At 35.5% G+C, this 26,996-nt stretch overlaps 2 protein-coding genes and 1 non-coding gene across 3 annotated transcripts in view; 1 reads left to right on the top strand and 2 right to left on the bottom strand.

The window, feature by feature from the left end:
• Nucleotides 1-1,237: 1,237 nt before the first annotated feature.
• On the bottom strand, nucleotides 1,238-8,082 carry traf3ip2b (TRAF3 interacting protein 2b). Its single transcript, XM_039673334.2, has 9 exons — nucleotides 7,820-8,082; nucleotides 5,929-6,428; nucleotides 4,743-4,791; nucleotides 3,107-3,162; nucleotides 2,858-2,955; nucleotides 2,693-2,761; nucleotides 2,490-2,606; nucleotides 1,994-2,068; nucleotides 1,238-1,807 (listed from the first exon to the last, which is right to left on the bottom strand). The coding sequence occupies exons 2-9, from the start codon at nucleotides 6,413-6,415 to the stop codon at nucleotides 1,658-1,660; spliced, it is 1,101 nt and encodes a 366-aa protein (XP_039529268.1). The 5' UTR covers nucleotides 6,416-6,428; nucleotides 7,820-8,082; the 3' UTR covers nucleotides 1,238-1,657.
• Nucleotides 8,083-9,637: 1,555 nt separating this feature from the next.
• The window catches only part of clasp1b (cytoplasmic linker associated protein 1b), a 59,349-nt gene continuing 41,990 nt past the window's right edge, over nucleotides 9,638-26,996 (top strand). Inside the window, exons 1-8 of the mRNA XM_089124826.1 lie at nucleotides 9,638-9,750; nucleotides 12,296-12,750; nucleotides 18,028-18,106; nucleotides 18,233-18,336; nucleotides 18,420-18,511; nucleotides 18,592-18,667; nucleotides 19,325-19,422; nucleotides 20,157-20,221. Coding sequence (XP_088980952.1) covers nucleotides 12,556-12,750; nucleotides 18,028-18,106; nucleotides 18,233-18,336; nucleotides 18,420-18,511; nucleotides 18,592-18,667; nucleotides 19,325-19,422; nucleotides 20,157-20,221 — 709 coding nt within the window. The 5' untranslated portion in view covers nucleotides 9,638-9,750; nucleotides 12,296-12,555. The remainder of the gene's footprint in view (nucleotides 9,751-12,295; nucleotides 12,751-18,027; nucleotides 18,107-18,232; nucleotides 18,337-18,419; nucleotides 18,512-18,591; nucleotides 18,668-19,324; nucleotides 19,423-20,156; nucleotides 20,222-26,996) is intronic.
• On the bottom strand, nucleotides 17,495-17,625 carry LOC120480855 (U4atac minor spliceosomal RNA). The gene has a single exon (XR_005623177.1). It is a non-coding gene; the product is annotated as a U4atac minor spliceosomal RNA (small nuclear RNA).

Here is a 26,996-nt window from a genome sequence, read left to right as displayed (position 1 = left end):
GCGTCCGACCGAGTGCGGTGCGAAGAAAATCGTGTCTTTTGGTCATCCGGATGCGTTCAAAAAATTTAACTCTCACGAAAAGCTACGGACCCAGATAGCAAACTGACATCGAAACGTTGATCTGACATTGATTTGCTCATCAAAACTAACGGAAAATCAACTTTGTTTCAACGTTATGACGGCAAACCAATTTTCGATTTTCATTTAGCTTTGAAGAATGCCGCGTCTGACATTGGTTCAACGTTAATTCGGTGAGCAAAACAATACCAGATCAACGTTGTTTCGATGTCATGAGAGACGTCGTTTCCACGTTGATTCAATGTCAGTTTGCTGTCTGGGTATGGTTACTATCCGACAGTTCCAGCGTAAGTTGAGCGTTGCTATGGTACTGATAAACAAACCTGAATTCTTAACTTAAAATATAAAATAAAATAAGAATTTATAAAATAAATAAGGATTTTATAACGATAAGTTGTCCTGTCATTTTTTTATTTTCATGGCTTTCTAACGTTATTAGGGCAGTTAATACAATTAAATTGTAGGCTGTTGAACTATTGACATTATACCACCACTATAGCAAATTTTTTAGCCGATCTGACATGCCAACAAGAAGTGATGTATTCTAATAACTATGAGCGCGGGGCTAGAATTACCAATATTTTAACTCTTTAATGTTTTTCAGTAAACGCTTGCTCTGTAAAATGTTGATTATAATTAACTATAGCAGAAAAAATATTTTATAATTATTAAATCAATATTTATACTACTATGTTTTTATTTGAGATGTATTGAGGGTCATTTGTTTTGTGTAGATATATTCATGCATGCATTACATTTATTAAAATCATTAATTTTACCATTGTGAATATCCGAGGGTAACGGTTGCTTCACGACCAATTTCAAAGTTCCGTGCGACTGACACTAGGGGGCGAAATGCGAATGTCGTGTGCAGTGGAAAGGCGGCTTTATGGTGCATTCACACCGGACGCGAATAGCGCGTCAGACGTGAAAGATTTCAATGTTAAAGGGATACTCCACTTCTTTTGGAAATAGGCTGATTTTACCACTCCCCCAGAGTTAAACGAACCGTTTTCGAATCCATTCAGCCGATTTTCGGATATCTAGAAGAATATCAGTAACCATACAGTTTCTGGTCTCATTGACTTCCATAGTATATTTTTTTTCCTACTATGGACGTCAATGAGACCAGAAATTGTCTGGTTACTGATATTCTTCTAAATATCAGAAAATCGTCTGAATGGATTCGAAAACGGTAAAACACAACTGTTTAACTCTGGGGGAGTGGTAAAATGAGCCTATTTCCAAAAAAAGTGGAGTATCCCTTTAAGTCAATGCAAAGACGCGTTACGCGCGTAAATTCCGCTTCAAACTTTTGTTTTTACGCGCGTCAGTTTCACTCCTGACGCACAAATTAACACAAAGTGGTGAAGCGTCAAACTAGACGCGATAGGTGTGAATTTGACACGCTATTCGCGTCCGGTGTGAAGGCGCCGTTAGACCTAAGTTAGCCTAAGGGGTCTAAATTAAGTCAGTCTTTATTTTTGCGTAACTTGCATTAGACTAGTCTATGAGCTAATTTTAGACTTGTCTAACGCTGTAGACCGAACTAAAACAGCTTTGTGAAACCGGCCCCGCTCTAACTCAGGGGAACCGAGACTATCGTCGGCAGAGGGCCGATCGGAGGAGGTCTGTATTTCTCCAAACGCATTAACCTGCGGAGAATATCGTCCCGATCTGTCGGCCAGCTGTAGATGTGTGTATTCTGCAGCCAGGTGGGAACGTGACTCTGAGGACGAGAAGACAAAAGGTCCTGAGAAACCTCGCTTTGCTTGCAAATTGAAGCTGAAATGATATTGACGTCTAAGAGTACAAAACCCGTGCGGGACTAGATTAACCGGTTCAGAGCATGACAAGCTAACAAACATGCTTTGATTTGTTGAAATGCTTCGGGGAAAGTTGCAACTTCACAAACCTTTTTGGCCCCTGGGAATAGAATAGGAATGAACCTGTAGTTCCTGCAGCCGTTCTGAATGAATTCACTCTGCAGCTGATGGAGGGAATCACACACACACACACACATCAGCACACAGTAGTTTTAGTATAGTGTGTGTTTGACAGACGGAAGCAGAGCAACACACTCCCTTCACCAAACCCTCGCAGTTATGTTGTCAGGCTTGTTTTGGCTGAGGCAGCGTCACATGTTCATGCAGACCCACAATGCATTGTAATGTCTAATCAAAATATCACATTGCATGCTCAAATTAAACTCCACTGGAATCAGCAAAATTATTATTATTAGTATTATTTTGACGCATTCAATGCTTGTGTGCTCAATGTCAATATTAATAAAACTTATTATAACACTGCATGTTCAGGTTAAACTCGCAATCTACGGGAATCAGCTTTTATTTTTCGCAGGTTGTGAAGCAGAGCTTATATTTTTTTGTACGTGAGCGTTATTTTCTGACCTGTTTGTGGATGTACACAGTGTTTGACGTTCTCTCGTCACTGTCCATATTGATTTTAATGCCTGATATTGTCTCGTAATACCTCAAGCTGATGATGATGATGATTAGGTAATCTTTCTGCAGAGAGAGAGTGAGAGAGACCGTAATTGTAGGTGTATAGATGACGCCACTGATGATGTCACTTCCTGTGTCTGTATATTTACCTCATTGAGATATCTCTCCATGCAGTCAATCTTACTAATGCTGTTCAGCTGTTGCTCGAAAACATCAATCTGTGTGCACAAAGACTCGAGAATCAATCCAAACCCACTTCAGCTAAGTCTAGATTCATCAGAAAATATTTTTTTTTAAAAGATTAATCGCTGTACATGCGTGTCAAAGCCGTTGTTCCTGAGCAAAGCCACAAACTTAATGATCTCCTTCAGGTGTTCTTCACTGTCAGCCTCGTATGTGACAAAAACTTTCCCTGAGTGGGGAAAAATACGCGACACGCGTGAAAGAGCGAAACACAGGAGCACACGAGCTGATTTGAGGCTTCAGCATATGAACCGTGCTGTATTTGACTTATTCTAGGTCATTTTGTTGTGCTGATGTGGAAGACAGGAAGTAGTACTCACTCTGTTCCTGTGACAGGTGTGTGATACACTGACTGGGGTTCAGAGATGCATGACCACTGAAGACACACACATACAGAAGTTACAGCTTACTCGATTGACATGAGTGTAAACTTGTACAATTTACAAGATTTTTTTTTTAATGAATGACACTTTCTTCATTATTTGTTTCAACAAACGGAATACAAACCTTTATCTCACAATTGTGAATTTATATCTCATAATTCTAAGAAAAAAGCCAGAATTGCGGTTCTCAGAGCCAATTTCAGTACCATAGCAAAAACTGTTGGAACTGTATTTGAAAATAAAAATATTAATTAGATTAAAGTTTTTTATTTAATTATCTGATTGGCCACTGCGTTCACACACTCAACAGATATGCCTCTGATTGGCCACTGCGTCCACACACTCAACAGATACGCCTCTGATTGGCCACTGCGTTCACACACTCAACAGATACGCCTCTGATTGGCCACTGCGCTCACACACTCAACAGATACGCCTCTGATTGGCCACTGCGCTCACACACTCAACAGATACTTTTTGATTGGCCACTGCGCTCACACACTCAACAGATACGCTTGTGATTGGCCACTGCGTCCACACACTCAACAGATACGCCTGTGATTGGCCACTGCGCTCACACACTCAACAGATACGCCTCTGATTGGCCACTGCGTTCACACACTCAACAGATACGCCTCTGATTGGCCACTGCATTCACGCACTCAACAGATACGTCTCTGATTGGCCACTGCGTTCAAACACTCAACAGATACGCCTCTGATTGGCCACTGCGTTCAAACACTCAACAGATACGCCTCTGATTGGCCACTGCGTTCACACACGCAACAGATACGCCTGTGATTGGCCACTGCGTTCAAACACTCAACAGATACGCCTCTGATTGGCCACTGCGTTCACACACGCAACAGATACGCCTGTGATTGGCCACTGCGTTCACACACGCAACAGATACGCCTCTGATTGGCCACTGCGTTCACACACGCAACAGATACGCCTGTGATTGGCCACTGCGTTCACACACTCAACAGATACGCCTCTGATTGGCTACAATGATCAACACTTTAAAAACACGTTGTAAATAGAAACCGTTGACGCTCTTCACATTCACACAGAAAGCGCTTTTCCATTTCAATGCACTACTTTTCCTCTTTTTTCCACGTAAATACGCTAGTTAGATGTCTTTAACCGTTGCGGACGGTCTCGCATCTTTTGTAGCATCTTTCACACGACACAGCGTTCTAACACACGGCGCTAAAGTTTAAACTTAAATTAAAAATTTTTTTTTAACAAATATCGGGCCGTACACACAGAAGCTTTTGAAAGCAGTGTTTATCAGCGGGGAACAAACATACCCAGTAAACAACTACAGAAATGCTGTATCGTCACATATTTGAAATTTCAGTACCGAAGTACAGGCACTTTTGACAACCCTAATATATAAACTCTGAATTCTTGCAGTTCCATTAACTTGCCATTGTGTCTTTCTGAGATAAACTCGCCATTGCAAGAATTGCAAATTAATTGCGAATGAATTCTGATTTGAAAGCAATTTCTTTTCTTATGACTGGACAATATGTGTTCAGTTGTAATATGTGCAGGTAAAAGGACTCACTTTTCAGAATATCCCCTTTGTGTATCCACTTGTCTGTACTGTGTCAGACCTGTAAAATAAAGCAAACTAAAATGTAGACACTCATATAACAGTGATGCTAAGAGTCCATGGATGAATGAATGTGTACAGTCTGTCATTTACTCACTGACCTACTTATTACGCTGTTTTTGTACATAAACGCTTGTGTTCAATTCAAAATTATTGCATTTAGATGCCTTGTGTCAGTTTTGATAGTGACACATGAACAAATGCAACATGGCAAGTTCTCAAACTCAACTGCATTAACATTTTGTCCCTTTTTGTGCACTTTGAACAGCTTGTACTTTCGGTTTATGGCCGCTTTTGTTTTAAAGAAGAAAGAAAGACATAGTTTTGGGAAAACATAGAGGTGAGTATGATGGATGGAACACATTTCTTTCTATTTCTCTCAATTAGAACAAACACATTTTACAACTTGCTTTAGTAATCTATAGTTTTTGCATCTGGAGAACCTATATTTTCAATTAGGCCAGATTTTAACCTCCAAAGAACCATATGCTAACTCAAGAACCCTATAAAAACAACAAATAAAGCATCTTTAATTAACAAAGTGCTGTGTTTTAAATCTTTAATTTGAGGTATACTTCCATTCAAAAGCTTGGGGTGTGTAATATATAATAGTCTCTTCTGCTCTCCAAGTCTCCATTTATTTGACCAAAAATACCGTAAAAACAGTGAAATATTATTATAATTTACAACAGCTGTTTTCTAATTGAATATAAAGGTAAGTGTAATTTATTCCAGTGATCAAAGCTGAATTTTTTAGCATCATTACTCCACTGAGAAATCACTCTAATATGATGATTTGATGCTCAAGACACATTTATTTTTAAGATTGTTTGATGAATAGAAAGTTCAAAAGTACAGAATTTTGAAATGGAAAAATTTGTCATTGCACTTCATTGTGACAGTGTAATTAAATACTGAGTAATATACTATAATAATACAAGGATTTGATTGATGGTTATTTGCATGTAATTATGCATGCAACATGTATGCGTAATTTACTGTTATTACTATGGTAAGTACATGCAACATGTAACATTTTTGTTGCATTATAATTGTCTTTACTGTCATAATGCATCCTTGCTGAATAAGAGCAACCCTAAACTTCGGAAGATTATCAAAAGTTTCTCCTGTAACGCACCTGAGGGTCTGAAGGGCAGCGGATGTCCCGGTCTGTAGCCGCAGTGATGATGAACGGGGGTCATGTGACGTGGAGGACCACAGCACTGCATGTGAGCCCCGGGGTACGAGGGCGAGGGATAGTGGTGTGTGTTCACAGACGGAGGAAACGAATGCAAAGATCCTGGATGCTCTAGACTCGGGCTACAGCTGCCTGGAAGAGAGTGAGGCCTGCTGGGAAAAAACGAGCTGCTCTCTGAGAGTGTGTGATAGATCGCAGAGGGAAGACAGGAGGGAAGACTGTGAGGAGAACCCGAGGACAACCAGCCCTTGTGGTCGTCCCAGCTGGGGAAGGGCGTCTGATCGACGTACGCTGAAGACTGAGGGGAACTCTGGGGAATAATCGGCATGGTTGTGGAACGGTTACTGGTGACGTCTGACTCAAAGTCTTCACTCGTGGTTTCGTCATTCTCCTCTGGACAGTTTAGAGACCAGTACTGATGGGCCATGTGGGTCAGCTATCTGTATAAAAGATGAGAAATAGCACACTCATTTTTTCTGAAACTTCAGGAACTTGGTTTTACGTCTCATCTGTGCTATTTACAGTATAGTGTCCTTATCGTCTCTCACACTGGGTTGTTGTAGCGTGCTTTCACACTAGGACTTTAGGAGTTTGGTTCGTTTGGATTATGTGAACGCTGTTTTCCGACCTCAGGTTAGGCAAACAACAAGGAATGCAAACTATAAACCTAAAAAAATTGAGCATGTGGAGAAAAGTACAGTTGACATAACAAGTGCTACTCATACAATATGGGGCTGCAGTTATGTGTTCAGTCAGGAGCGCATGTTTGCACATGCATGAAGAGTAAATCTTCACAGACTGGCAGAAAACAAGATGACTTCTGAAAGCTGTCAGTGATCAGCTATGGCGGCGTAAGAAAGAGGTCAGAACTGTTTTCTACCGGGGAAAAATAGGCCTTAGTGTAACATCCACCCATGCAGCGTCCCTAAATAGGACACACTGCATTATGACTCTTTATCTGTGTGTGCCAAGATTGTGCAGCTCATGCAAAACTGCAGACCACAAGACGGAGAGATTTTGCCATGCAAGCAGTTACACAAAACATCAACCGTTACACAACATCGATCATGATTCTGTCTTACAAAGCGTGACGAATGTAGTGAAGTGGTGGACATGGTTCATAAGTTTTCAGTGCAAAGCAAAGTCAATGAAAATGAGGCAACATTAAGAAGAAATTCGTCCGGAAGAGTCAGATTGATAAAGAAAATCTGAGTAAATACTCGTGCTTTATCACTGATAATCTGATTCAAATGTTTCCAGACAGTTGGCAAATAAACCAAGAGAAAAAATAAATATATATATATAGTGTTGAGTAAGTTACTCTAAAAAAAGGATTAATTACTAGCTACTAAACAGTGTAATTAGATGACTGTACTACTACTCTCTCTAAAAATGATTGCATTAGGCTACTTTCTAAATCACATATCAACCTCGACCAGTTGAACAATACAAGGATAGATAGTCATGAAACAGGTTTTTTAATTATTTCAAATAAACAATATGTAATTGCATAACTTATTCTTGAGCTGATGTGTAAAGGGAGGAGGTGACATTAAAAACATACATAACATTACATTTGATGTACTGAACTGTAATGAAATCACAGAAAAATCATTGTAATCCCTTACTTTACTTTTTCAAGGGAATATATTTGGTATGACAAAATAATATTTTTAAAAGTATGATCGATATTTAGTATATAGGATACTATGTTCTACATTCTGATGATTTGTACATATGAAACATTTTTTTTACATAAAAATATGCCGTAAAATAATTATGAAATTAGTTATGTGACTTTTATTATTTATGAAACTTGAGAGAAACTCACCTGAGCGCGAGCAGGAGTCACAGTCACTTCAGGAAGTCAGACAGTTTCATTTGACATTTCAGTTCTTGTTTTCTCCCTTTTGACAACGATTTAGACAGAATACAACACATATTTTGATAATAACTTAAAATGTCAGCATTCAATGCCAAGCGACATGTTCTCAAAGAGCGTTTGGATTCGTGTGTCGTCGGAGGAAGAAAATGATGGGAGGAGTAAAATAACGCGTGAATGATGGACAGCTCTTGTTGAGCACCAAATATAACAGATATAAAACTTTATATTTGTCAATCTTCATTATTTTTACTTGATGTTGCTGAAAATAAGTTTTAACAAGCTTTTGGGAAGTCTGCATGCATTTCAGAATTTATTTCAATAATGAAGGCGCAAGGAGTATGGCAAGCCGATTTAACATTTATTCATTCCTAACAAAGACAATTTTTGATGTCAGGAATTACATTTCCACTAGTAAAAATGTTGATATCAACAATGACGTCATCACTTACAGATAGCCTATATGAATTGTTGATATCAAGAATTAAATTTCGACTAGTAAAAACTATAATTCTTGATATCTGTAATTGTATTTTCACTAAATGTCACCCCAGACTGCCATTCGTATTCAGTTGTTGATGTCAAGAACTTATTTCTTAATTCTTACTAGTTGAGATTCTAATTTCACACATCAGAATTATTACTGGTAAAATATAATATTCATAAATATAAATGATATAAATAAAAACAAGTAAATTCCTGATTTCAAGAACTCAATTTACACTATAGTTGATGTTAATTCTTGATAAATGTATTTCAACATGTTGCATTTGTTATTTCTGATATCTGTAAATGTATTTCTGATATTAGGAGAGTAATTTCAGATGTCTAAATGCTTTTCTTACTGGTAACAATCTCATTACAGATATCAGAAATTAACATCGTCACTAGTGACGATCGAATTATTGATATAAAAATGAAAAGTTTTACTAGTAGCAATTCAATTGTTGATATCAGGAACAGACATTGACACTATTAACTGCGCAATCATGTTGAACTGTACTTCTGATATGTGGAATTGGATTTTCAACTAGTAAGAAATCAATTCCTGATATCAAGAATTGATTTGAGATTTAAAGTCCCCGTGAAATCAAAATTGAACCTATTTACTTTGTTAGCGCATATTACTAGTCTTGTGGTGAACAATTAATCCGTGCAAGTAAAAATATATTTAAAAAATGTTTTACCTTCGTAATCTTTAATCAAAATCTGAAAAGTTACTTCCGGTCTGGAACGGTTTCTTTTTCTGATGACGTAGGTTTCACAACTTGGGTGGGGAAACGCTTAACCACTCCCCTTAAACCGTTAGTTTGCTATGAGCGAGAGATGGAGAGGAGGAGCGCTAGAGTAAAACCCTGCCCTCTGTTCAATATTCCGTTTCACTTGGAAATACGTCACAGCACTGGAGAAAAATCTTTTGCAACTTCCGGTTCACGGGGACTTTAACTAGTGAAAATACAATTACAGATATAAAAGATTTATCATTTTTACTAGTTTAAATTCTTGATATCAAGAATTCGTGTTTCTGAGAGTGATGAAGTCATTGTTAATATCAAGAATTAACGTTTTTACTAGTATAAATCTAATTCCTGATATCAGGAATTGGCATTTCAACTAGTGAAAATGTAATTGTTGATATCAAGTTCGTATCCTGCGAATGAATAAATGTTAAAACGGCTTGCCATACTGGCCAATTTTTGAGTTCATCAGACAGCAGATGGCGTTCTATCTCGGCTGAATCTGGCGCATGCGCAGTGTCATCTTGATGTTTGAAGCCGCACAATGGGCGGAGATTTCTGCTGTTTCCTTCCAAATATCAACTGATGATCAACCCACCGCTAACGGTTCCCATGTAGAGGGTTTAGAGCGAGATATGCCAGGTACGTCCGTTATCAAACGACCTTTTTACAGCCTTTATCACTAGTTTCGTTCTGACTCAGCATGGGCTTTGGATGCATTATCAGAGAAAGTAGTTTATGCATACAGTAATATTCAACAGCATATGACACAGTGTATACATCTTACTGTCATGCATGCATGCAAAATAAACATTAACGTGAGCTGTACTGTGACATTGTAGTTGCATCTTCTTGTTTCATTTCCATCTCGATCATTGTTTGCATTCATTTAGTCATTAGTCATTCTGTACACTCAGTTGGGTTGGTCTTCCTTTTGCATTTTAAAAAGTCACCCCCAAACCTTTTACAGTACAATTACACTCTTTTATCCTAGTATATAGTTTAATTATGAGTTGATGCCATGTGGAAGAATCCACGTGCTAGAAGGGAATTAGGAAGTATAATTTAAACGAGTGAAATTGTGTGTCACATTTAGGCTATGTGTTACTTAATAAAAAATACCATGGGGAAAACCAAGGTACTTTTTTGTTAGTCATGCAAAATGTGGTATCGTATCTTTTTTCCTCAGTAAAATATCTAAACATCATTAAAATCAAACGTTTTCTTCCGGATCTCATTTAACACAAACAAGTGAAAAATGTACAAACAAGACAAATGACACTTGCATTATATAGCTACTTATATATGCTGTATACTATATATATACTAATATTTGTAACATGTATTAATATTACTCGGTTTTGCTTGGCATTTTATTTGAATCATGTTTAAGCAGGTTAAATAAATCAGTTAAGAATATTTTCAGCATGCACTTGTTATATTTTGTGTGTAAAAAAAAATGCACGTTAAGTTTTTTTATATTTTAAAATACGTAAGGTCGCGCGCGTGTTGTAAACATTGTATTTTTGGGCCTCGTGCACTAATAACACAACCAACATTCTTCATCGGCGTTACCAAGCAACGACATCCAGACGCTTGCTAGCGTCGCTAATGTTTTATCCGTGTGTTTTGATCGTATTTTTTAGCGCGTAATCCTCGTTGAGTTCTCCCTGAAAGGCCCGGGGTTTGTTTAGCATCTAAGTGTCATGCAGCCCGTCCTGTTTATACTGAGATCTGTTAGCCAGACAGCTGCTAAACAACTGCTCGGTGAAATTAAACACTGCTAAAGTTAGGTTAGCAATCACAACAGCTGCTTCATTAATGCTTAATGGTGAACTGTGACTGCTAATGTCTTCAAATATAGGGTACATGTATGTTCTCACGTGACACATGATGCATGTGACATCATCTTTACCATTTGAATCACTTACAAGAAATTACCATGGGAATACCATAAAATCATCACCACACCATAAAATGTCATAAATATCAAGGTATTTGAATATGGTAATTATTACATTACATTTATTATATATAAAAATATTACTGCCACACTGTACTTTGTGTTATTTGAAAATTCAAAGTAATACTGTGCGTTTACATATGGTTGATCATTGTTTTTACCATAGGACAAATAAAAGAGAAGTTGAGCCTATAATAGGGATGATAACAAATATGTTTTTTTGAGAGGGGGAGACTATAAGTCGCATTTTATTAAGCATTATAAACACAGGGTGTTTTAGTTCCTCTCTCCCCACAACAAATCCTTTTAGTTTAGTGAGAATCAGAACAGAACAATAATGAAAATAAAAGTAGCTTGTTTCCTAGAACCTTCTTTTTTTAAGGTGTGTTTTTGTGACATCACCGACCCTACAATTTACATAAGCCCCGCCCCTGAGAACACTCAGTCCATGTTGATGAGAGGAAGACCTGTTGTAGTCCAGTCAGCTCGAACTGTATCATCCGTCTTTTCACATGCAATAGAAAGTCACTCTGTGTACATCACACAACAGTTCCCATATGAGCGATTTAGATTATCCTGAGAGAATATGCTAATTGAAGATAGTTAAGCAACATAAATTCGTCAACTAACCATTCAGAGACTTCTTATTCTCTCCATCTTTGACTGACTCTGTTTTCACATTAAAGGCAGAACAGTTTCTGTAATTTTAGCGTGTGTCTGCCTGATCGCAGCTGCTAACACATGCGAGCTCTTGAAACCCCGCCCTCTGCAGCAGCTCATTTGCATTTAAAGGGCCACACACAAAACAATGCGTTTTTGCAAACCCTCAAAAAGTGACAACTTTAACATGCTATATAAAAATATCTGTGGGGTATATTGAGCTAAAACTTCACACACACACACTCTGGGGACATCAGAGATTTATTTTTACATCTTATGAAAATGGCATTTTACCACCCCTTTAAAATAAAGTGTAGCCATTTATTCTTACATATTCGTACATTCATACATCTTTATCATAAAAAAACTGTATTATAAACACGCTTATAATCAGTATTAAGTTTTTAATTTATAAAGATAATCCGAGCACATCAACCATCATGTAAGATATTTTGTCTATTTATATGTAAGATTGATGGGTTTAAAGTGATCATTCAGTTTATGGCAGAGACTTTTTATATTACTTGACCTGTGAATAAATAATTGTTTTAATTTGCATTGCAGAACTTGAACCTGAGACGTGGAACTGGACTTCGTTACCGTGATGGACTGGCCGTTTGACAAGGTTTCGCACCAGCAGTGTTTGATCCGTCGGTTTTAATATCAACACATGTTGCACCGGTGCCGTCCACACACCCGCATTCGCACGTCCTGCGCCCTCTCGGATTCGGTCTTCGGATTGACAAGGTCACAGGTTGTTTTCTGGCCAGTATTTGAGTTTTTATGTGTTGTCTTCCTGAGCCGTGGTCAGTCTTGACGAAGTCATGGAGCCCAACATGGAGTACATAGTGGCGCAGGTCACGCAGAAAGAGGTTGGACGTCGGTTTCAAGTTGGACCGGAAATCATAGACTACATTCTGGACAGACAGAAGTCACATGACCTGGAAAATGATCAGACCATGCTGGACCGGATGATGGACAGTCTGGCAACCTCATGGGTCAATGCAAGCAATTTCAAGGTGAGAGAGTTTGGATATATCCCTATCTCTCATATCTATCTGAACTTCTATCTCTATTCAGTGTGGCTGCGGGTCCTTAAAAAGTCTTAAAGTTTTCCTAAAAAAGGCCTTAAAAAGTATTAAAGTGTCTGAGATTCAGATTCAATGGGTCTTAAAGAAGTAATTCATCCAAGATGTCCATGTCTTTCTTTCTTCAGTCAAAAAGAAATGAAGGTTTTTGATGAAAACATTCCATATAATGGACTTCAATGGGGTCCAAACGGTTCAAGACAGTCCAAAAGACAGTTTCAGTGCAAACTGCAAACTGCTCAAAGGGCTTTAAACGATTCCAGACAACGAATAAGGGTCTGAACAAGCGAAACGATCGCTCATTTAAATAAAAAAAAGTTTAAGTTTTATAAGCTCAAATGGTCGCCTTCCTCTGTTCTGATGCATGTTGAAAATCGTCTCTTTTCGTGAAAATTTAATTTGTGAAATTAGTTTTCTATTTATTTGATCAATGATGTTATGGTTTTAATGGTGCTATATAAATAAACCAAACTTAAAACTTGAATCTGAATCTGCTGAAAGCATTTTGACAATTCACTAAACATATACATGTTTTATACGTGTGTTTTTATACATGTTTTATATGTGTGCACGACTATGATATAGTTGTTGCATTGGAGTTGCATAGCATCGCTGCTTAATGTTGTAGCAGTGGAAATGATTGCTGAGGATGATAAAGGCATTTGTTATCATTTCAGGAAGGGCGACTCACTCCCGTTCTCACCAGTTCAGCGGGACTGTGCTTGAGTTTGTCTTTTCTGAAGCTTGAGTTTGAGTGGAAACTCTGGTTTATAATTTCACAGGACTGCATTTTTAGATGGCTGGCAGTGTGTATTAAATGAGAAATGTGGTTTATGCTTATTTTGGCATTGAATTCTTGTTTCTTTTAATGTGTCTGATTTTTCACTGATTTATATTCTGATGGTTGATGCTTTACCCTGACAACAATCTTTTGTTGCAGAAAATCACTTCATATCAAACACATTGACCATAAATAGGTTATCAAAAATGTTTGAATTAACAAGTAATATTATTGTAAATATGAGAACCAGGTTAAACATGTCTGATAGTCTGTTAATCAAAATTATCATTCAAAGCCCGAAACAAACACAGAACTATTTTTATTAATTAATTTCAGTTCTGAATGAAATATAAGTTTGTTTATCATTTTAGATAAAGCCTGTTATTTTCCACTGACATTATGTGATCGCCAAAAAATTTCACACAAAAAATAATAATAATATACTAATACTAATAATAATATAAATGACTAAATAAAAACTAAATAATGTACTATTACCATGGTAATATATCACTGTAAAATAAATAAAAGGAGTATATAAGAAAAATAGTATAATAATTAAATTTTACATTGCAAGTGTACAATTACAATACTAATATTTATAGCTGTCTTATTTTCCTTTCAAACGTTAAACCATTAAACCTTCATTTTGACGGAAAAACACATGCGTGTTAATGAAGGTTAGTGCTGTACGACTTAATATGAAATATATAGGAATTTTCTGATCAAAATTGTCATTGCGATTGAAAATGCAATAAAAATGGAAGATGTTCTGTGTTTGTAGGGCTGCGCAATTTGACCAAAATTTTGAGTTAAAAATACCAATTTGGCTATAACAAATAATACATATTTTAGTGATGGGCGACGATTAATCGCATCCAAAATAAAGCTTTGTGTTTAGTGTATGTATAAATGCACACACTCACACATGCATGTATATATTTAAGAAAAATGTGTTATTTATATATAAAATATTAATATTTATATATAATATAAATTATGCATAAATATACATACAATATGTACATGCACATATTTCTTAAATATATATACATATATGCATGTGTGTGTATTTATATATACAAAATAATTATGTCATAATTAAGAAGTACACACACATGTATTATGTAAACGCGATTAATCGTTGCCCTGCACTAAATTACATTTTATAGAATAATAATAATATTTTATTTTTACATTGACAGTGTAGAATTACAATAATATGTGTGTCTGTCTTAATTTCTCCTCATTAAACTTTTATTTTGACAGAAAACTGCAGTCTCTTTTGTTGATAAGCGCTTCTCACATTACTAAACTCTCGTCCTACACTGAGAGAGATCATGTATCTGCGTGGGAATAGTGATGATGATTCAGCCTGAGATTATTAAAATAGCTCACCGACTGTGTGAAGAGCGCAGTGTTTGCAGCCTGATGGTTGTCTAATGGTTTTGTCAGTTGACGAACTGGTGGAGATCTATCATTTGTTTATTTGATTAAACAGCCAATGGCGTGAGATTGGGGGCGGAGCTTTCTGTTTTCTTTTGTTTCTTTGTATCTTTTTGACCAATGACAGATGGCAGGAGTGCTTGAAGAGTGTTTTAAAGTGAAACTGTGTTAAGTTGGTCAAGATGAGGATGATTTTCTCATTTGTGTGTAAACTGTTGTGTCACTCCCGATGGCTTAGGTCTCAGTGGGGATGCAAGAGTGGAAAAATTGTACAAAAGTGACGTGAATCCGGTCGTTGTGGTTTTAGTACTCTCCTGTACTCCAGCTGGTGTGTCTTTGATCTACAGATGCATAAAGTTCATAAAACACATGCAGAGTCGATGCATCTTTTTAATTTTGCAGCTCAAGTTTCTGTTCTACAGAAGAAAGAAATGCAACGTGAGGTCGTTTTTGGGTGAACTAGCCTATCTCTTTAATGCACATATTGAAATCCATCCCACGGATTTCACTCGCAGTCATCAGAAGATGTGGCTACAGTGAATGTAGTTCAGCATGAGTGATGAGGTTGTAATAGCTGTACTGATGTTACTGTAATGACACTCTCAGAGACATTTAGGGAATAAAAGACATTTTAATTAGATAAATCGAATCGATAATCAGTCTTTAGTTTGATAGATCTGTGATGAAGTTTAACATTGTGCAATAGTTAACGTGCATGTGTTCATCGCACCTCTGGACTCCTTTAGCAAGCGTTTAACGGCTCACGAACGCCTGAGTCTCCTCAGCCAATCAGAGCGCTCGTCCCACAGCTGGCCTGGAAACCCAGCCGAGAGTAATCACCCCACTCTCCGTAATGAGGACAGCGAGGGGTCCCACTGCAACACGGGCCATCTTATTTTACCTCACACATGCTCAAAGTCACAGTTAGGACGAATGTGATGATGGAATAAACATTCTAATGTTGTAATAAAGCCATGTGGTTATATAAATGTGGCATGTAATCTGTAGAAAGCATGCATCTGGTTCATGCAACCCGATATATAGCAGTGTTTCCTACAGGATTTTGTGAGACTATGTGGATGGACTTTTGTTCCTCTTGTGGGGTCTGGGGACATGAAACCCAAATAAAAAGATCAAATTGCGCAATTACCTTTTCTTTTCTTTTCTGTTTTTATTTAATGACGGAAACAAACTTCCGAATATAAGAGATCAACCGCTGAGTTTTTATTTTTACGGAAAATGCAGTTGAGCTTTTGTTTTGATGAAATTGTGATGGAAACTTTGGTTGAGCTTTTATATTGACACAAACTGCAGTTGAGCCTTTATTTTGAAGGAATTTCGATGGAAACTGCAGTTGAGCCTTTATTTTGAAGGAATTTCGATGGAAACTGCAGTTGAGCTTTTATTTCGAATGAATTTTGATGGAAACTGCAGTTGAGCTTTTATTTTGAAGGATTTTTGTGTAAACTGCAGTTGAGCTTTTATTTTGAAGGAATTTTGATGGAACGGCAGTTGAGCTTTTATTTTGATGCAATTTTGAAGTTGAGCTTTTATTTTGAGAATGAATTTTGACGTAAACTAAACTGCAGTCGAGCTTTTATTTTGACGGAATTTTGACCCAAACTGCAGTCGAGGTTTTATTTTGGCGGGAAAACCCCTTTACAAACGCGTCTAACTTTGCTAATCTAGAGAAGTGCTGTAATCCACTTCCAAAAATGTTTGAAATTATGTAAATATGTAAATAATGCATAACTGGTGCCAGCTATAAGTTACCGAATACACGCTAAATTCAACACCTCTGACTCTGACGCCGAAAACACCGGATCGCAAGTGTCGCGCAAACATACATACTGTAAACTTAAAGTTACTTTATTTAAATCACAGTCTGTTGCCATTTAATATTGATTTTTAGTTCATTTACAGATACTTTACCAAAGTAATAACGTTAGCACATTTTATGTTATTATGAGAAGTTTATATATATATAATTTTATTTTTTTCCAGTTCATTATGAAACTGTTGGCGGCACAGATTAGCCTATAGCAGGCCGCTAGAGTTTCTAGATAATAGTCGCATATTATTATAATCTATGTGTAAAAACCGGTAAAAACACATAGATTCAAAGATTTTTAAAAAGAAACAAATTTATTCAAAATGTTTTGTATATATGTCAAAACTGTTGAATAAAACATGCAAACATTGCTGGTGAACAATGCAATGCAGATCATTGCTACAATCACAACATATTTTATTTTATTAATTACTGTAAGTTTGTTTTTAAATCATACATTTTCAAGACAATTTAATGCTGGGTGTTCTTCATGAATTATAGTATGTTTTAATAAAGATTGATACACATGTACGTGTCTATGTTATGCAGATATTCATAGTGAAATGTTAATTAAATCTATTTCAGTAAGTCTTTCTTTACAAATTGTACATTAATTGGGTTCCAAAAATTGCACCATAGCCTGAACTGGGAAGTTCAGGTGATGCGAGTTGTGTTGGTTAGGTGTTAGCAGGGCTGTTCTCACTACACGTTCATTGAACATCCCAATCCACCCCCAGACAAGGAAGGTTATCTCTAGTAGTGCAGCCAATGTGTTCCTTCAGTCCCGCTGCCGTTCACAGTGATGGTGACAGCGATGAACGACAAACACTGCTGTTCATGTGATATACTGTGCTTGTTTGATTCACAATGTTTTAATTGAAAGGATTCAGTGATTATTTACCACAAAAAACTCTTATTTTTGTGATTATCTGACATTAAAATGCAGTGCAGTTGGCATTACCCACAATCCTTTGCTCCTTTTAAATTTGCATACACTCTCTAACTTTCAAAAAAAGAGTCTCCGTGCGGTTTTGACATTAAAATGTTACTGAATTTAATCTTTAATGCAGGTTATTGATGTTTTTATTAAAATATCCTACTTTTATCTTATCTTATTTTTAGATTAGGTATTGTTTTGTCTTTTTTTAAGGTGGCTCTGCTGGGAATGGACATAGTTTCCGCTCTAGTGACGAGACTACAGGAACGCTTCAAAACGCAAATAGGAACAGGTGAATAATTTAATAATATGTCTTATATGCATTTTATCACTGATTTTCATACGTTTGTTGATTCTCAGAACAATGTAAATTCTAATAATCTCTTTATATATAAAGTGTTGTTTCTTCTTCTCTCAGTTCTGCCCAGTTTAATAGATCGTTTAGGTGATTCTAAGGACCAGGTTCGAGATCAAGCACAGTCACTTCTGTTAAAAATCATGGACCAAGCGGCCAATCCACAGGTGAAACGCTTTTGTCCTGCTTTAGAGTAAAACTATTTTTAAACTGTGGTTAAAACTGATAAAAGCCTTTTTTTTTTTTGCAGTATGTTTGGGACCGAATGCTGGGCGGTTTCAGACATAAAAACAACAGGACCAGAGAAGCTGTTTGCTTTTGCCTTATTTCCACTCTTAATGTGTATGCATCCATCAAATTTACAGTTTAGTTTCATTTAAAATTCTATTTTATTGTAAATGTCTTTTTCCTTTGTGCTGCAGATATGGAGCCCACGGCTTAACCCTTAGCAAGATTGTTCCTCACATTTGTCATTTGTTGGGAGACCCCACTAGTCAGGTGAGAGTGTTTTTCCTCACATCAGACTTTTATTCTGTATTTGGTATGGATTTTAGTCTGCTAGTCTATGGCTCCTCCTGCTGGTGATCACAGGGACTGCGACTACATGCTCATTTGATTATATAACATACTGAATGAATGGTTACCATTTTTACGTGAAAACCACAATGCAATGCTGTGCAATAATCAATTAATTAATTCAGAAAAACAAAGCAAAAATGTTTTTCCATGAAAAATTCTTGTAATTCTGAGATAATTAACTCGTTAATTCAGAAAAAAAGATTTTTTTCCTTCAAGTGAATGCAATACAAATTAGCCAAAAATACTGTTTTTAATCCATTGTCCCTGGACAGATCTTATTGTCTACCTAAAAGAAAAACACAATAAGAAAATTACAGTGAACAATACAAATATAGAAAGCAGACATAACTCTTCAAATCCTCTTGATAAATACAGTGTACAAGTTTGCTATAATACAGACATTATGTTAAAATATTAAAAAAAAAAATATTATTACTGTATTAATGCACACATTAAGCAGTACTTTTGAATATAGTGATAGGTATCAGTGTCCCTATGTGGTGTTTGTTTTTATTCTGTATTTTGCAAGAAAATGAATGAATAAATATGTTAAATAAATAAATAAATTCCCCTCAGGTTCGGGACGGTGCTATGAACTGCCTGGTGGAGATTTACAGACACGTGGGAGAAAGAGTGAGGATGGATCTGGGGAAAAAGGGACTGCCTCAGTCACGGTAATAAAAACACATCACAGTCAAAACTCACAATAATCAAATTATCAAAATGCAAGATAATCAAAATTACATATTTAAAAAAAAATCTTCTTCATGCCTTAAAATAGCTTGAATGTAACTCGACACCCTTAACTTAATTTAGTATACTTGGACTCATGAATATGCAAATTAGCTCCGCCTCCACTCACTCACAGCTGCTCGGATTACCTGATCACAAACACGACAGCAAGTGTAAATGTTAGTTTTAATGTAAATTCAGCTATTTATGTTTGAACACAACTGCCTTCGGAAAATCATAGAAAGTCAGTGGAGAAAAGCCACGCCCCCCTGTGACGGGATTGGTCACATGTTTGTGACAGTAGGAAACAGACGTTTTTAGAGATAAAATACCCAGCAATCCTGTTGACTGATGAATTTACACATGTTTTGTCTTAAAGCATATTAAAAACACCACATAGACATATAAACGACATTAAAAGCTGGATTATTATTAGATATATAGATATAATTATTTTTAAAATCACTGCATCTTTTCTTGACATCAACATTTTACAAAACATATTTTCTTCAATTTGATTTTTTTTTAAATGTATAAGAATTATTGATCCCGTTGTGATTTATTTTGGGATAACACATTTAATTTTTTTACAATAAACTAGTGACAATGTATATTTGTGTGTTGAATTATTCTGTTTAACCTTGTATTAAGCTCGTCTCCTGTGTGTTTTGTTCAGGTTGAATGTGATTTTCAGCCGGTTTGATGAAGTCCAGAGGTCTGGGAACATGATCCTGTCCACAGGTGAGTGAACCTGCTTTTGTTTGACGTGTTCGCAGTGATGTGTGTGTGTGTGTGTGTGTGAGCAGGAACAGATGCTGTCGGCTTTAAATGCGCGTTCAGGTGCTATATGAAGTTAACTGAGGTTTCTTCTATATGTGTGTTTGTGAATTGCTCTCTGGTGAGATTGTTCCTGTTGTTCAGCTATTGTTTCCTCGCTGCCCCAGTTTCATTGTGTGTGTGTGTTTTGTGACCCTAGTTTTGGTTTCGTTCGAGACGGTGGAATGTGGAAAGACTTTGTCCATCAGTATTTCACAGTTTACAAACAAGAATACATTGTTTACCCTTTCTACTTTGAATTATGCATATGAAAAAATAGGCAACACTTTACTTGAAGGGGTGTGTGCATAAGACTGACATGACACCTTCATATATTATGAATATGAAGGACGTTTTATGCATGTTTGTGACAACTGTCATTAAAGGAGTAGTTCACTTTTGAAAAAACACTTTTGCTGATAATTTACTCGCCCCCATGTCATCCAAGATGTCCATGTATTTCTTTCCTCAGTCGAAAAGAAATTAAGGTTTTTGATGAAAACATTACAGGATTTTTCTCCATATAATGGACTTCAATGGGGACCAAACGGTTCAAGGTCAAAATGAGAGTTTCAGTGCAGCTTGAAAAGGCTTTAAACCACACCAGACGGTGAATAAGGGTCTTATCATGCGAAACGATCGCTCATTTCAAAACTTATTCCAAAAATGTAACTTTTCTAAGGACAAATGCTAGGCTTGCTCTATTCTGTGAGGCATTTTTTGCCTCTATTTTTTGTCAAGTAATTTGAAAGTTGCATTCAAAAGGGAGGGCTAAGATAATACACTCAGCTGAAAATTGCATTTTTAAGTTCACTTATCTGTTCTGAAAATCCGTTCAAAAACGTGATGACGTCACATAATAGCAGAATGCTAGCTTGTTCCGGCCAACAACGGCCTAACCTATAAGAAATCAAAAGGACATAAGTACTCGTTCATTCGACTTTTGGCCTATAATCTATATTGAACCTGCGGAATCAACAATAAAATCTATGTTAATTTAACGACAAGCAGGTGAAAGAGACACATTTAGCCGTTTAGCCCCATAGACTCCCATTCATTCTGCTCTCGCCCGCGATCACCCCCAGTGGAATTCTAATGGAACTGCAACTAGGATGATACACAATGGGGCTAATAGGAAGTGCCAAGGCTCTCTGTTAGACGGGCTCTGCTCAAACGGCATTTGAGTGGTCGGTTTAAAGACATTTGAAGCTGCACTGAAACTCTCATTTGGATCTTGAACCGTTTGGTCCCCATTGAAGTCCATTATATGGAGAAAAATCGTGGAATATTTTCATCAAAAACCTTTATTTCTTTTTGACTGAAGAAAGAAAGACATGGACATCTTGGATGACATGGGGGCGAGTAAATTATCAGCAAAAGTGTTTCAAAAGTGAACTAATCCTTTAAGTGTCCTAAGCTCAATAATGACATTTTGAATGCAAATATGACTTTGTTTGAGATGACAACTTGACAAACCAATACATCATAACCTGTCAGTGTCTTTGTCATGACAACTTGACATAAAATGAAGATAAACTGTCATGTGGTTGGCTTTGATATTGGCTGTCATGATATTGGCACTCCATCACAGTCCTGTTATGCTCAGATAACTTAACACACTTTTCATTTTTGTGTGAACTATTGCTTTAAATGTGAGTGAGGTCAGGAGAGAGGGAGTCGCTGCAGATGCAGTGTGTGTGTGTGTTCAGTCACAAGACACATCAGAGCCATATTTCTTCAAAGCAAGCCTCCGTCATGACAGCAGGGGACGGTAAGATCTCATGAACATTACTGCGTTTAGTCCTAGTGTGTGTGTTAAAGATGTGTTAGGGTTTGTTTTTGTGTGATGATGTGATCTAATGCATGTAAGGATCTAGTGTTTCGTCTGATAGTCGCACTCGTTTCTATTCAGGTGTGAGTTTAGCATCTTCTGAATGTCTTGAGCTGGATGTTTCTTCAGCTGCGATCATGAGCGTGTTAATGCTGTTTAACGGCTCGTTTGCTGGTTCAGTTCACGTGTGTTTCACGTCTCGGGTATCTGAAGTGCTCTGAAGTATTCATGATCATGAACTCAATATTTGATAGTCCTCTGTTCACACAACTTCAGGGTCCTGGGATGTTTAGGGATTTTCTGATAGCGTTTGTTACTCTCACATTCAGGCTTTTCAGAGGAAAACGTTCCCGTTATCACCTCTGGCCTTGTTTACACATGTATTTATGTGACCACTTGTGATCAGATTTCTATCTTTATGGGGATGCTCTGTGATTTCATGATGAACTTAACATGCATTTTATAATGCACAAAATAAAAATGCAAAGCAAATCGTGCACAAATTTCATAATATACTGTGATTGCTTGTCAGGTCACATGCATTTCTGACCGCCTGTTGCATAACCCACTTACACTAGTATTACAAGTTAATCTCATTTTTTTTTCTTGAAGGTTGAACTTTTATTAAAGTCAGTTGTATAAAAAAAATCTAATTTTCGATCAAAAAGAACACTAATTTGAGCAAATTGAAGATTTTAGACCCTATTTAAACTTGTAACTAGATATTTTATACAGTACAGTTGGATTGCAATAGTTGTACCTCTCTCAGAAAATTTTAAAATGTTTTTTTAATCAAATTAATCCAAATGTAGTTTTAGAATTTTAAATCTTAAATATATTTAAAGTATCTATTATCAAATTTAATAACCCTTGATAATTACCCAATTAAATACCCAGTTTAATAATCTTGAAAAGCTAATCATCTCATTTTTTTTCTTGAAGGTTGAACTTTTTATTAAAGTCAGTTGTATAAAAAATCTAATTTTAGATAAAAAAGAAGACTAGACACATTCTTAACATCATTTGAACATCATTTGAGCAAATTGAAGATTTTAGATCCCATTTACACTTTTAATTAGATATTTTATACAGTACAGTTGGATTGCAATAGTTGTACCTCTCTCAGAAAATTTTAAAATGTTTTTTTAATCCAATTAATCCAAATTTAGTTTTAGAATTTTAAATCTTACATATATTTAAAGTATCTATTATCAAATTTAATAACCCTTGATAATTACCCAATTAAATACCCAGTTTAATACTCTTGAAAAGCTAATCATCTCATTTTTTTTCTTGAAGGTTGAACTTTTTATTAAAGTCAGTTGTATAAAAAAAATCAAATTTTAGATCAAAAAGAAGACTAGACACATTCTTAACATCATTTGAACATCATTTGAGCAAATTGAAGATTTTAGACCCCATTTACACTTTTAATTATATATTTTATACAGTACAGTTGGATTGCAATAGTTGTACCTCTCTCAGAAAATTTTAAAATGTTTTTTTAATCCAATTAATCCAAATTTAGTTTTAGAATTTTAAATCTTACATATATTTAAAGTATCTATTATCAAATTTAATAACCCTTGATAATTACCCAATTAAATACCCAATTTAATACTCTTGAAAAGCTAATCATCTCACTTTTTTTCTTGAAGGTTGAACTTTTTATTAAAGTCAGTTGTATAAAAAAAATCTAATTTTAGATCAAAAAGAAGACTAGACACATTCTTAACATCATTTGAACATCATTTGAGCAAATTGAAGATTTTAGACCCCATTTACACTTGTAACTAGATATTTTATACAGTACAGTTGGATTTCAATAGTTGTACCTCTCTCAGAAAAATTTAAAATGTTTTTTTAATCCAATTAATCCAAATTTAGTTTTAGAATTTAAAATCTTAAATATATTTAAAGTATCTATTATCAAATTTAATAACCCTTGATAATTAAACGCCCAATTTAATACTCTTGAAAAGTTTCTTTATTTTTTTATCAAGTTAATACAAATGTAGTTTTAGATTGTTTTTGGAAAAGCGGGCCATGGATATGTTCTTTTAAATTGTAACAATTCATGTATAGTTTACACCATGAACATAGCCGAAGAAACTACACAATTTAATGAACAAATGAATGAAGTGAGACGAGTCGAGTAAAACGCTGAAGTTACCAGCATTAAAATGAGACTTTTTAAACACACACACAAATAAAATCCGTTTTAAAACAACAGTTAAAGTCGATTCGAGTTTGTCTTGTTGTGCTTCATAAACAGTGGCTGTAATGAAGAGAAAATGAGCCTCAGTTTCCTCCGATGTGTGTGTTTTCAGCTGAATGTTGCTTTTGTCCTGCATTTCTCAGCTGCCAATTAACATGCCTGCGGTGAATAGACGCCTGTGCTTGTGAATCAGAGAGAGACGGGCATCAGCTTCAGCATTAGATGTCCCACACCAGATCTAAAGGAGGTTTGTGCAGTTTAACATGGTCTTTCTGCGCCGTTTCAGGAAAGAGAAACACTGTTTACGGCGTCTTCTGTGTGTTTCGTAAGAGTGAAAGTGTGTGTGGGACTCGCATTTTGAGATCAGCCCACACTCACACACACACTACTGCACAAAAATAAGCGGCTTTGGATTGGACACACCGCTGAAATAGGACACTTTTTTTTTTTTTTACCTCTGGTCGGTCAAACTACTCGTCACTTCATACAAAACACTTTAAAAGTAGGTTAGAGAATAATTTGGCTGGAAAATGAGAATTTCTGATCATATATTGTGTGTTTTTTTTTTGCCTTAATTAAAGGAGGGAGTAAGATCATTTAGTTTGATGTGTTAATGGACTGTAACATCTGCACACCCCAAAATCAATTATGAAATTATATTTTTAATATATAATTTAAATTTTTTTGAATTAACTATATTTAGGACCTTTCAATTTTTTTGTCCCATTTCATAACAATTAATCAGATTTAATCTTCTAATTCTTAATGTAATGATAAGAAAAAAACTAAAAAAAAATGAACAAGGAAGGTTGTGCACTTTACATAATATATTTATATTTAGTTTACTTATAGTAATTGTGTTTTTTTTTACTTCTATGTAATATGTCTCAACTTAACAGAACCTTTGGTCTAATAAAACATCGGTACATAGTCAACCGTTCTCTGAGATTTGTTTTCATGATAATCGAATGTAAAGAGTTTTATCTTTAAAAACCGTTTAGCGTATAATGCTAGTAATGGGGACATTGACTTAAAAATAATAATAAAAATCTGATAATATTACTGAATATTAATTGTCTTTCTATCAGAAACGCGTCATCAGTGTGTTTTAGATGTGTTGTGACTCCTTGAAAGTGCTGAGTGTTCTCAGTGTTTGTGTTTGTCAGCGGGAGCTGATGACCTCATCAGGAGTCATGATGACGTCATACTTCAGTCAGCTGTTTAGATGAGACACACACTTCTGTTTGTGTATAGGGTGTGATATTACTATACTGTATTATTAATATTTCTGCTGTATGTAGTGCATACATGTACATTTATGTGATACCCAGTACATACTTCTCTGGTGCTCTTGTGCAAAATGTGCTGCTCATGGTCACTGATGTAGTTTATCCCACAATGCAATGCTATCAGATTGGTTTGTGATGAATAATCCAGGACTGATATCGCTAGTATTGAACCTCTTCCTCTTTGGATCAGACTTCCAAAGGTTAAAGAAGCTATGAGTGATTTTATATGTGTTGCTAATTAAACTAATAATAACTTATTATTATAGTTATATTTATTGTATTGCATTTTTTATTGATTATTATAATAATTATCTCACCTCTCCATAACTTTATCTCTCCTTCTCTCTAAAACCCTTCCTCTTGAAACTACTAATAAAAATAATGTTTTTTAATTAAACTTGTGATATTTTAAAATTACTCTTTTATTCATTATTATTAAAATTAGCATCCGTCCATCAATTTGACTCTGCAAAACACAGCCCTCTAAAATTAGTAATAATAATTACTATTAAAGTAATATCAATATTAATAATCTTTTTTATTATTCATATTATATTTTTATTAATTTATTTTCATGAAATATTTTATAAATACTAAGGCATAATACATTTTTATTTTTTAATTCAATACATTTTACACAAATTGGAACACATATTTTATTTTAATTATTAAAGTTTTATTATGAGATGACAACTGGATATTCACTGAATTAATAATGCGCTGAAGTGAGGTCATGTGACAACATACTGACACATTTATCATTACAGCAGTATATATACCGTCTAAAAATAGTATGCAGTATGCATGTAGTATGCAGTAATATTGTAGTATGTAATATTGTAGTCTTGTAGTATGCAGTATTATTGTAGTCTTGTGGTAAGCAGTATTATTGTAGTATGCAGTGGTATTGTAGTCTTGTAGTATGCAAGATTATTGTAGTATGCAGTATTTTTGTAGTCTTCTAGTATGCAGTATTATTGTAGTCTTGTGGTAAGCAGTATTATTGTAGTATGCAGTGGTATTGTAGTCTTGTAGTATGCAAGATTATTGTAGTATGCAGTATTTTTGTAGTCTTCTAGTATGCAGTATTATTGTAGTATGCAGTAATTTTGTATTATGCAGTATTATTGTAGTGTGCAGTATGAATGAAGTATGCAGTATTATTGTAGAATTCATGTAGTATGCAGTATTTTTGTAATATGCAGTGTTGTAGTATGCAGTATTATTGTAGTATGCAGTAATATTGTAGTATGCAGCAGTATTATTGTAGTCTTGTAGTATGCAGTATTATTGTAGTTTGCAGTATGCTTATAGTAAGCAGTGTTATTCTAGTATGCAGTATTGTAGTATGCATGTAGTATG

Source organism: Pimephales promelas, chromosome 21 (genome assembly GCF_988280905.1).
Source record: "Pimephales promelas chromosome 21, fPimPro1.hap1.1, whole genome shotgun sequence".
Classification (NCBI taxonomy): Eukaryota; Metazoa; Chordata; class Actinopteri; order Cypriniformes; family Leuciscidae; genus Pimephales; species Pimephales promelas.
This window is presented reverse-complemented; position numbering and strand designations above follow the sequence as displayed.

Bases quoted from the DNA above. Each gene is read 5' to 3' on its own strand.
- traf3ip2b (XM_039673334.2), bottom strand. From the start codon at position 6,415: ATGGCCCATCAGTACTGGTCTCTAAACTGTCCAGAGGAGAATGACGAA. The intron at 3,163-4,742 runs GTGAGTCCTTTT...GTGTGTCTTCAG, and splicing joins CAAAGGGGATATTCTGAAAA to TGGTCATGCATCTCTGAACC. The intron at 1,808-1,993 runs GTTTGTGAAGTT...TCTCGTCCTCAG, and splicing joins TATTCCCAGGGGCCAAAAAG to AGTCACGTTCCCACCTGGCT.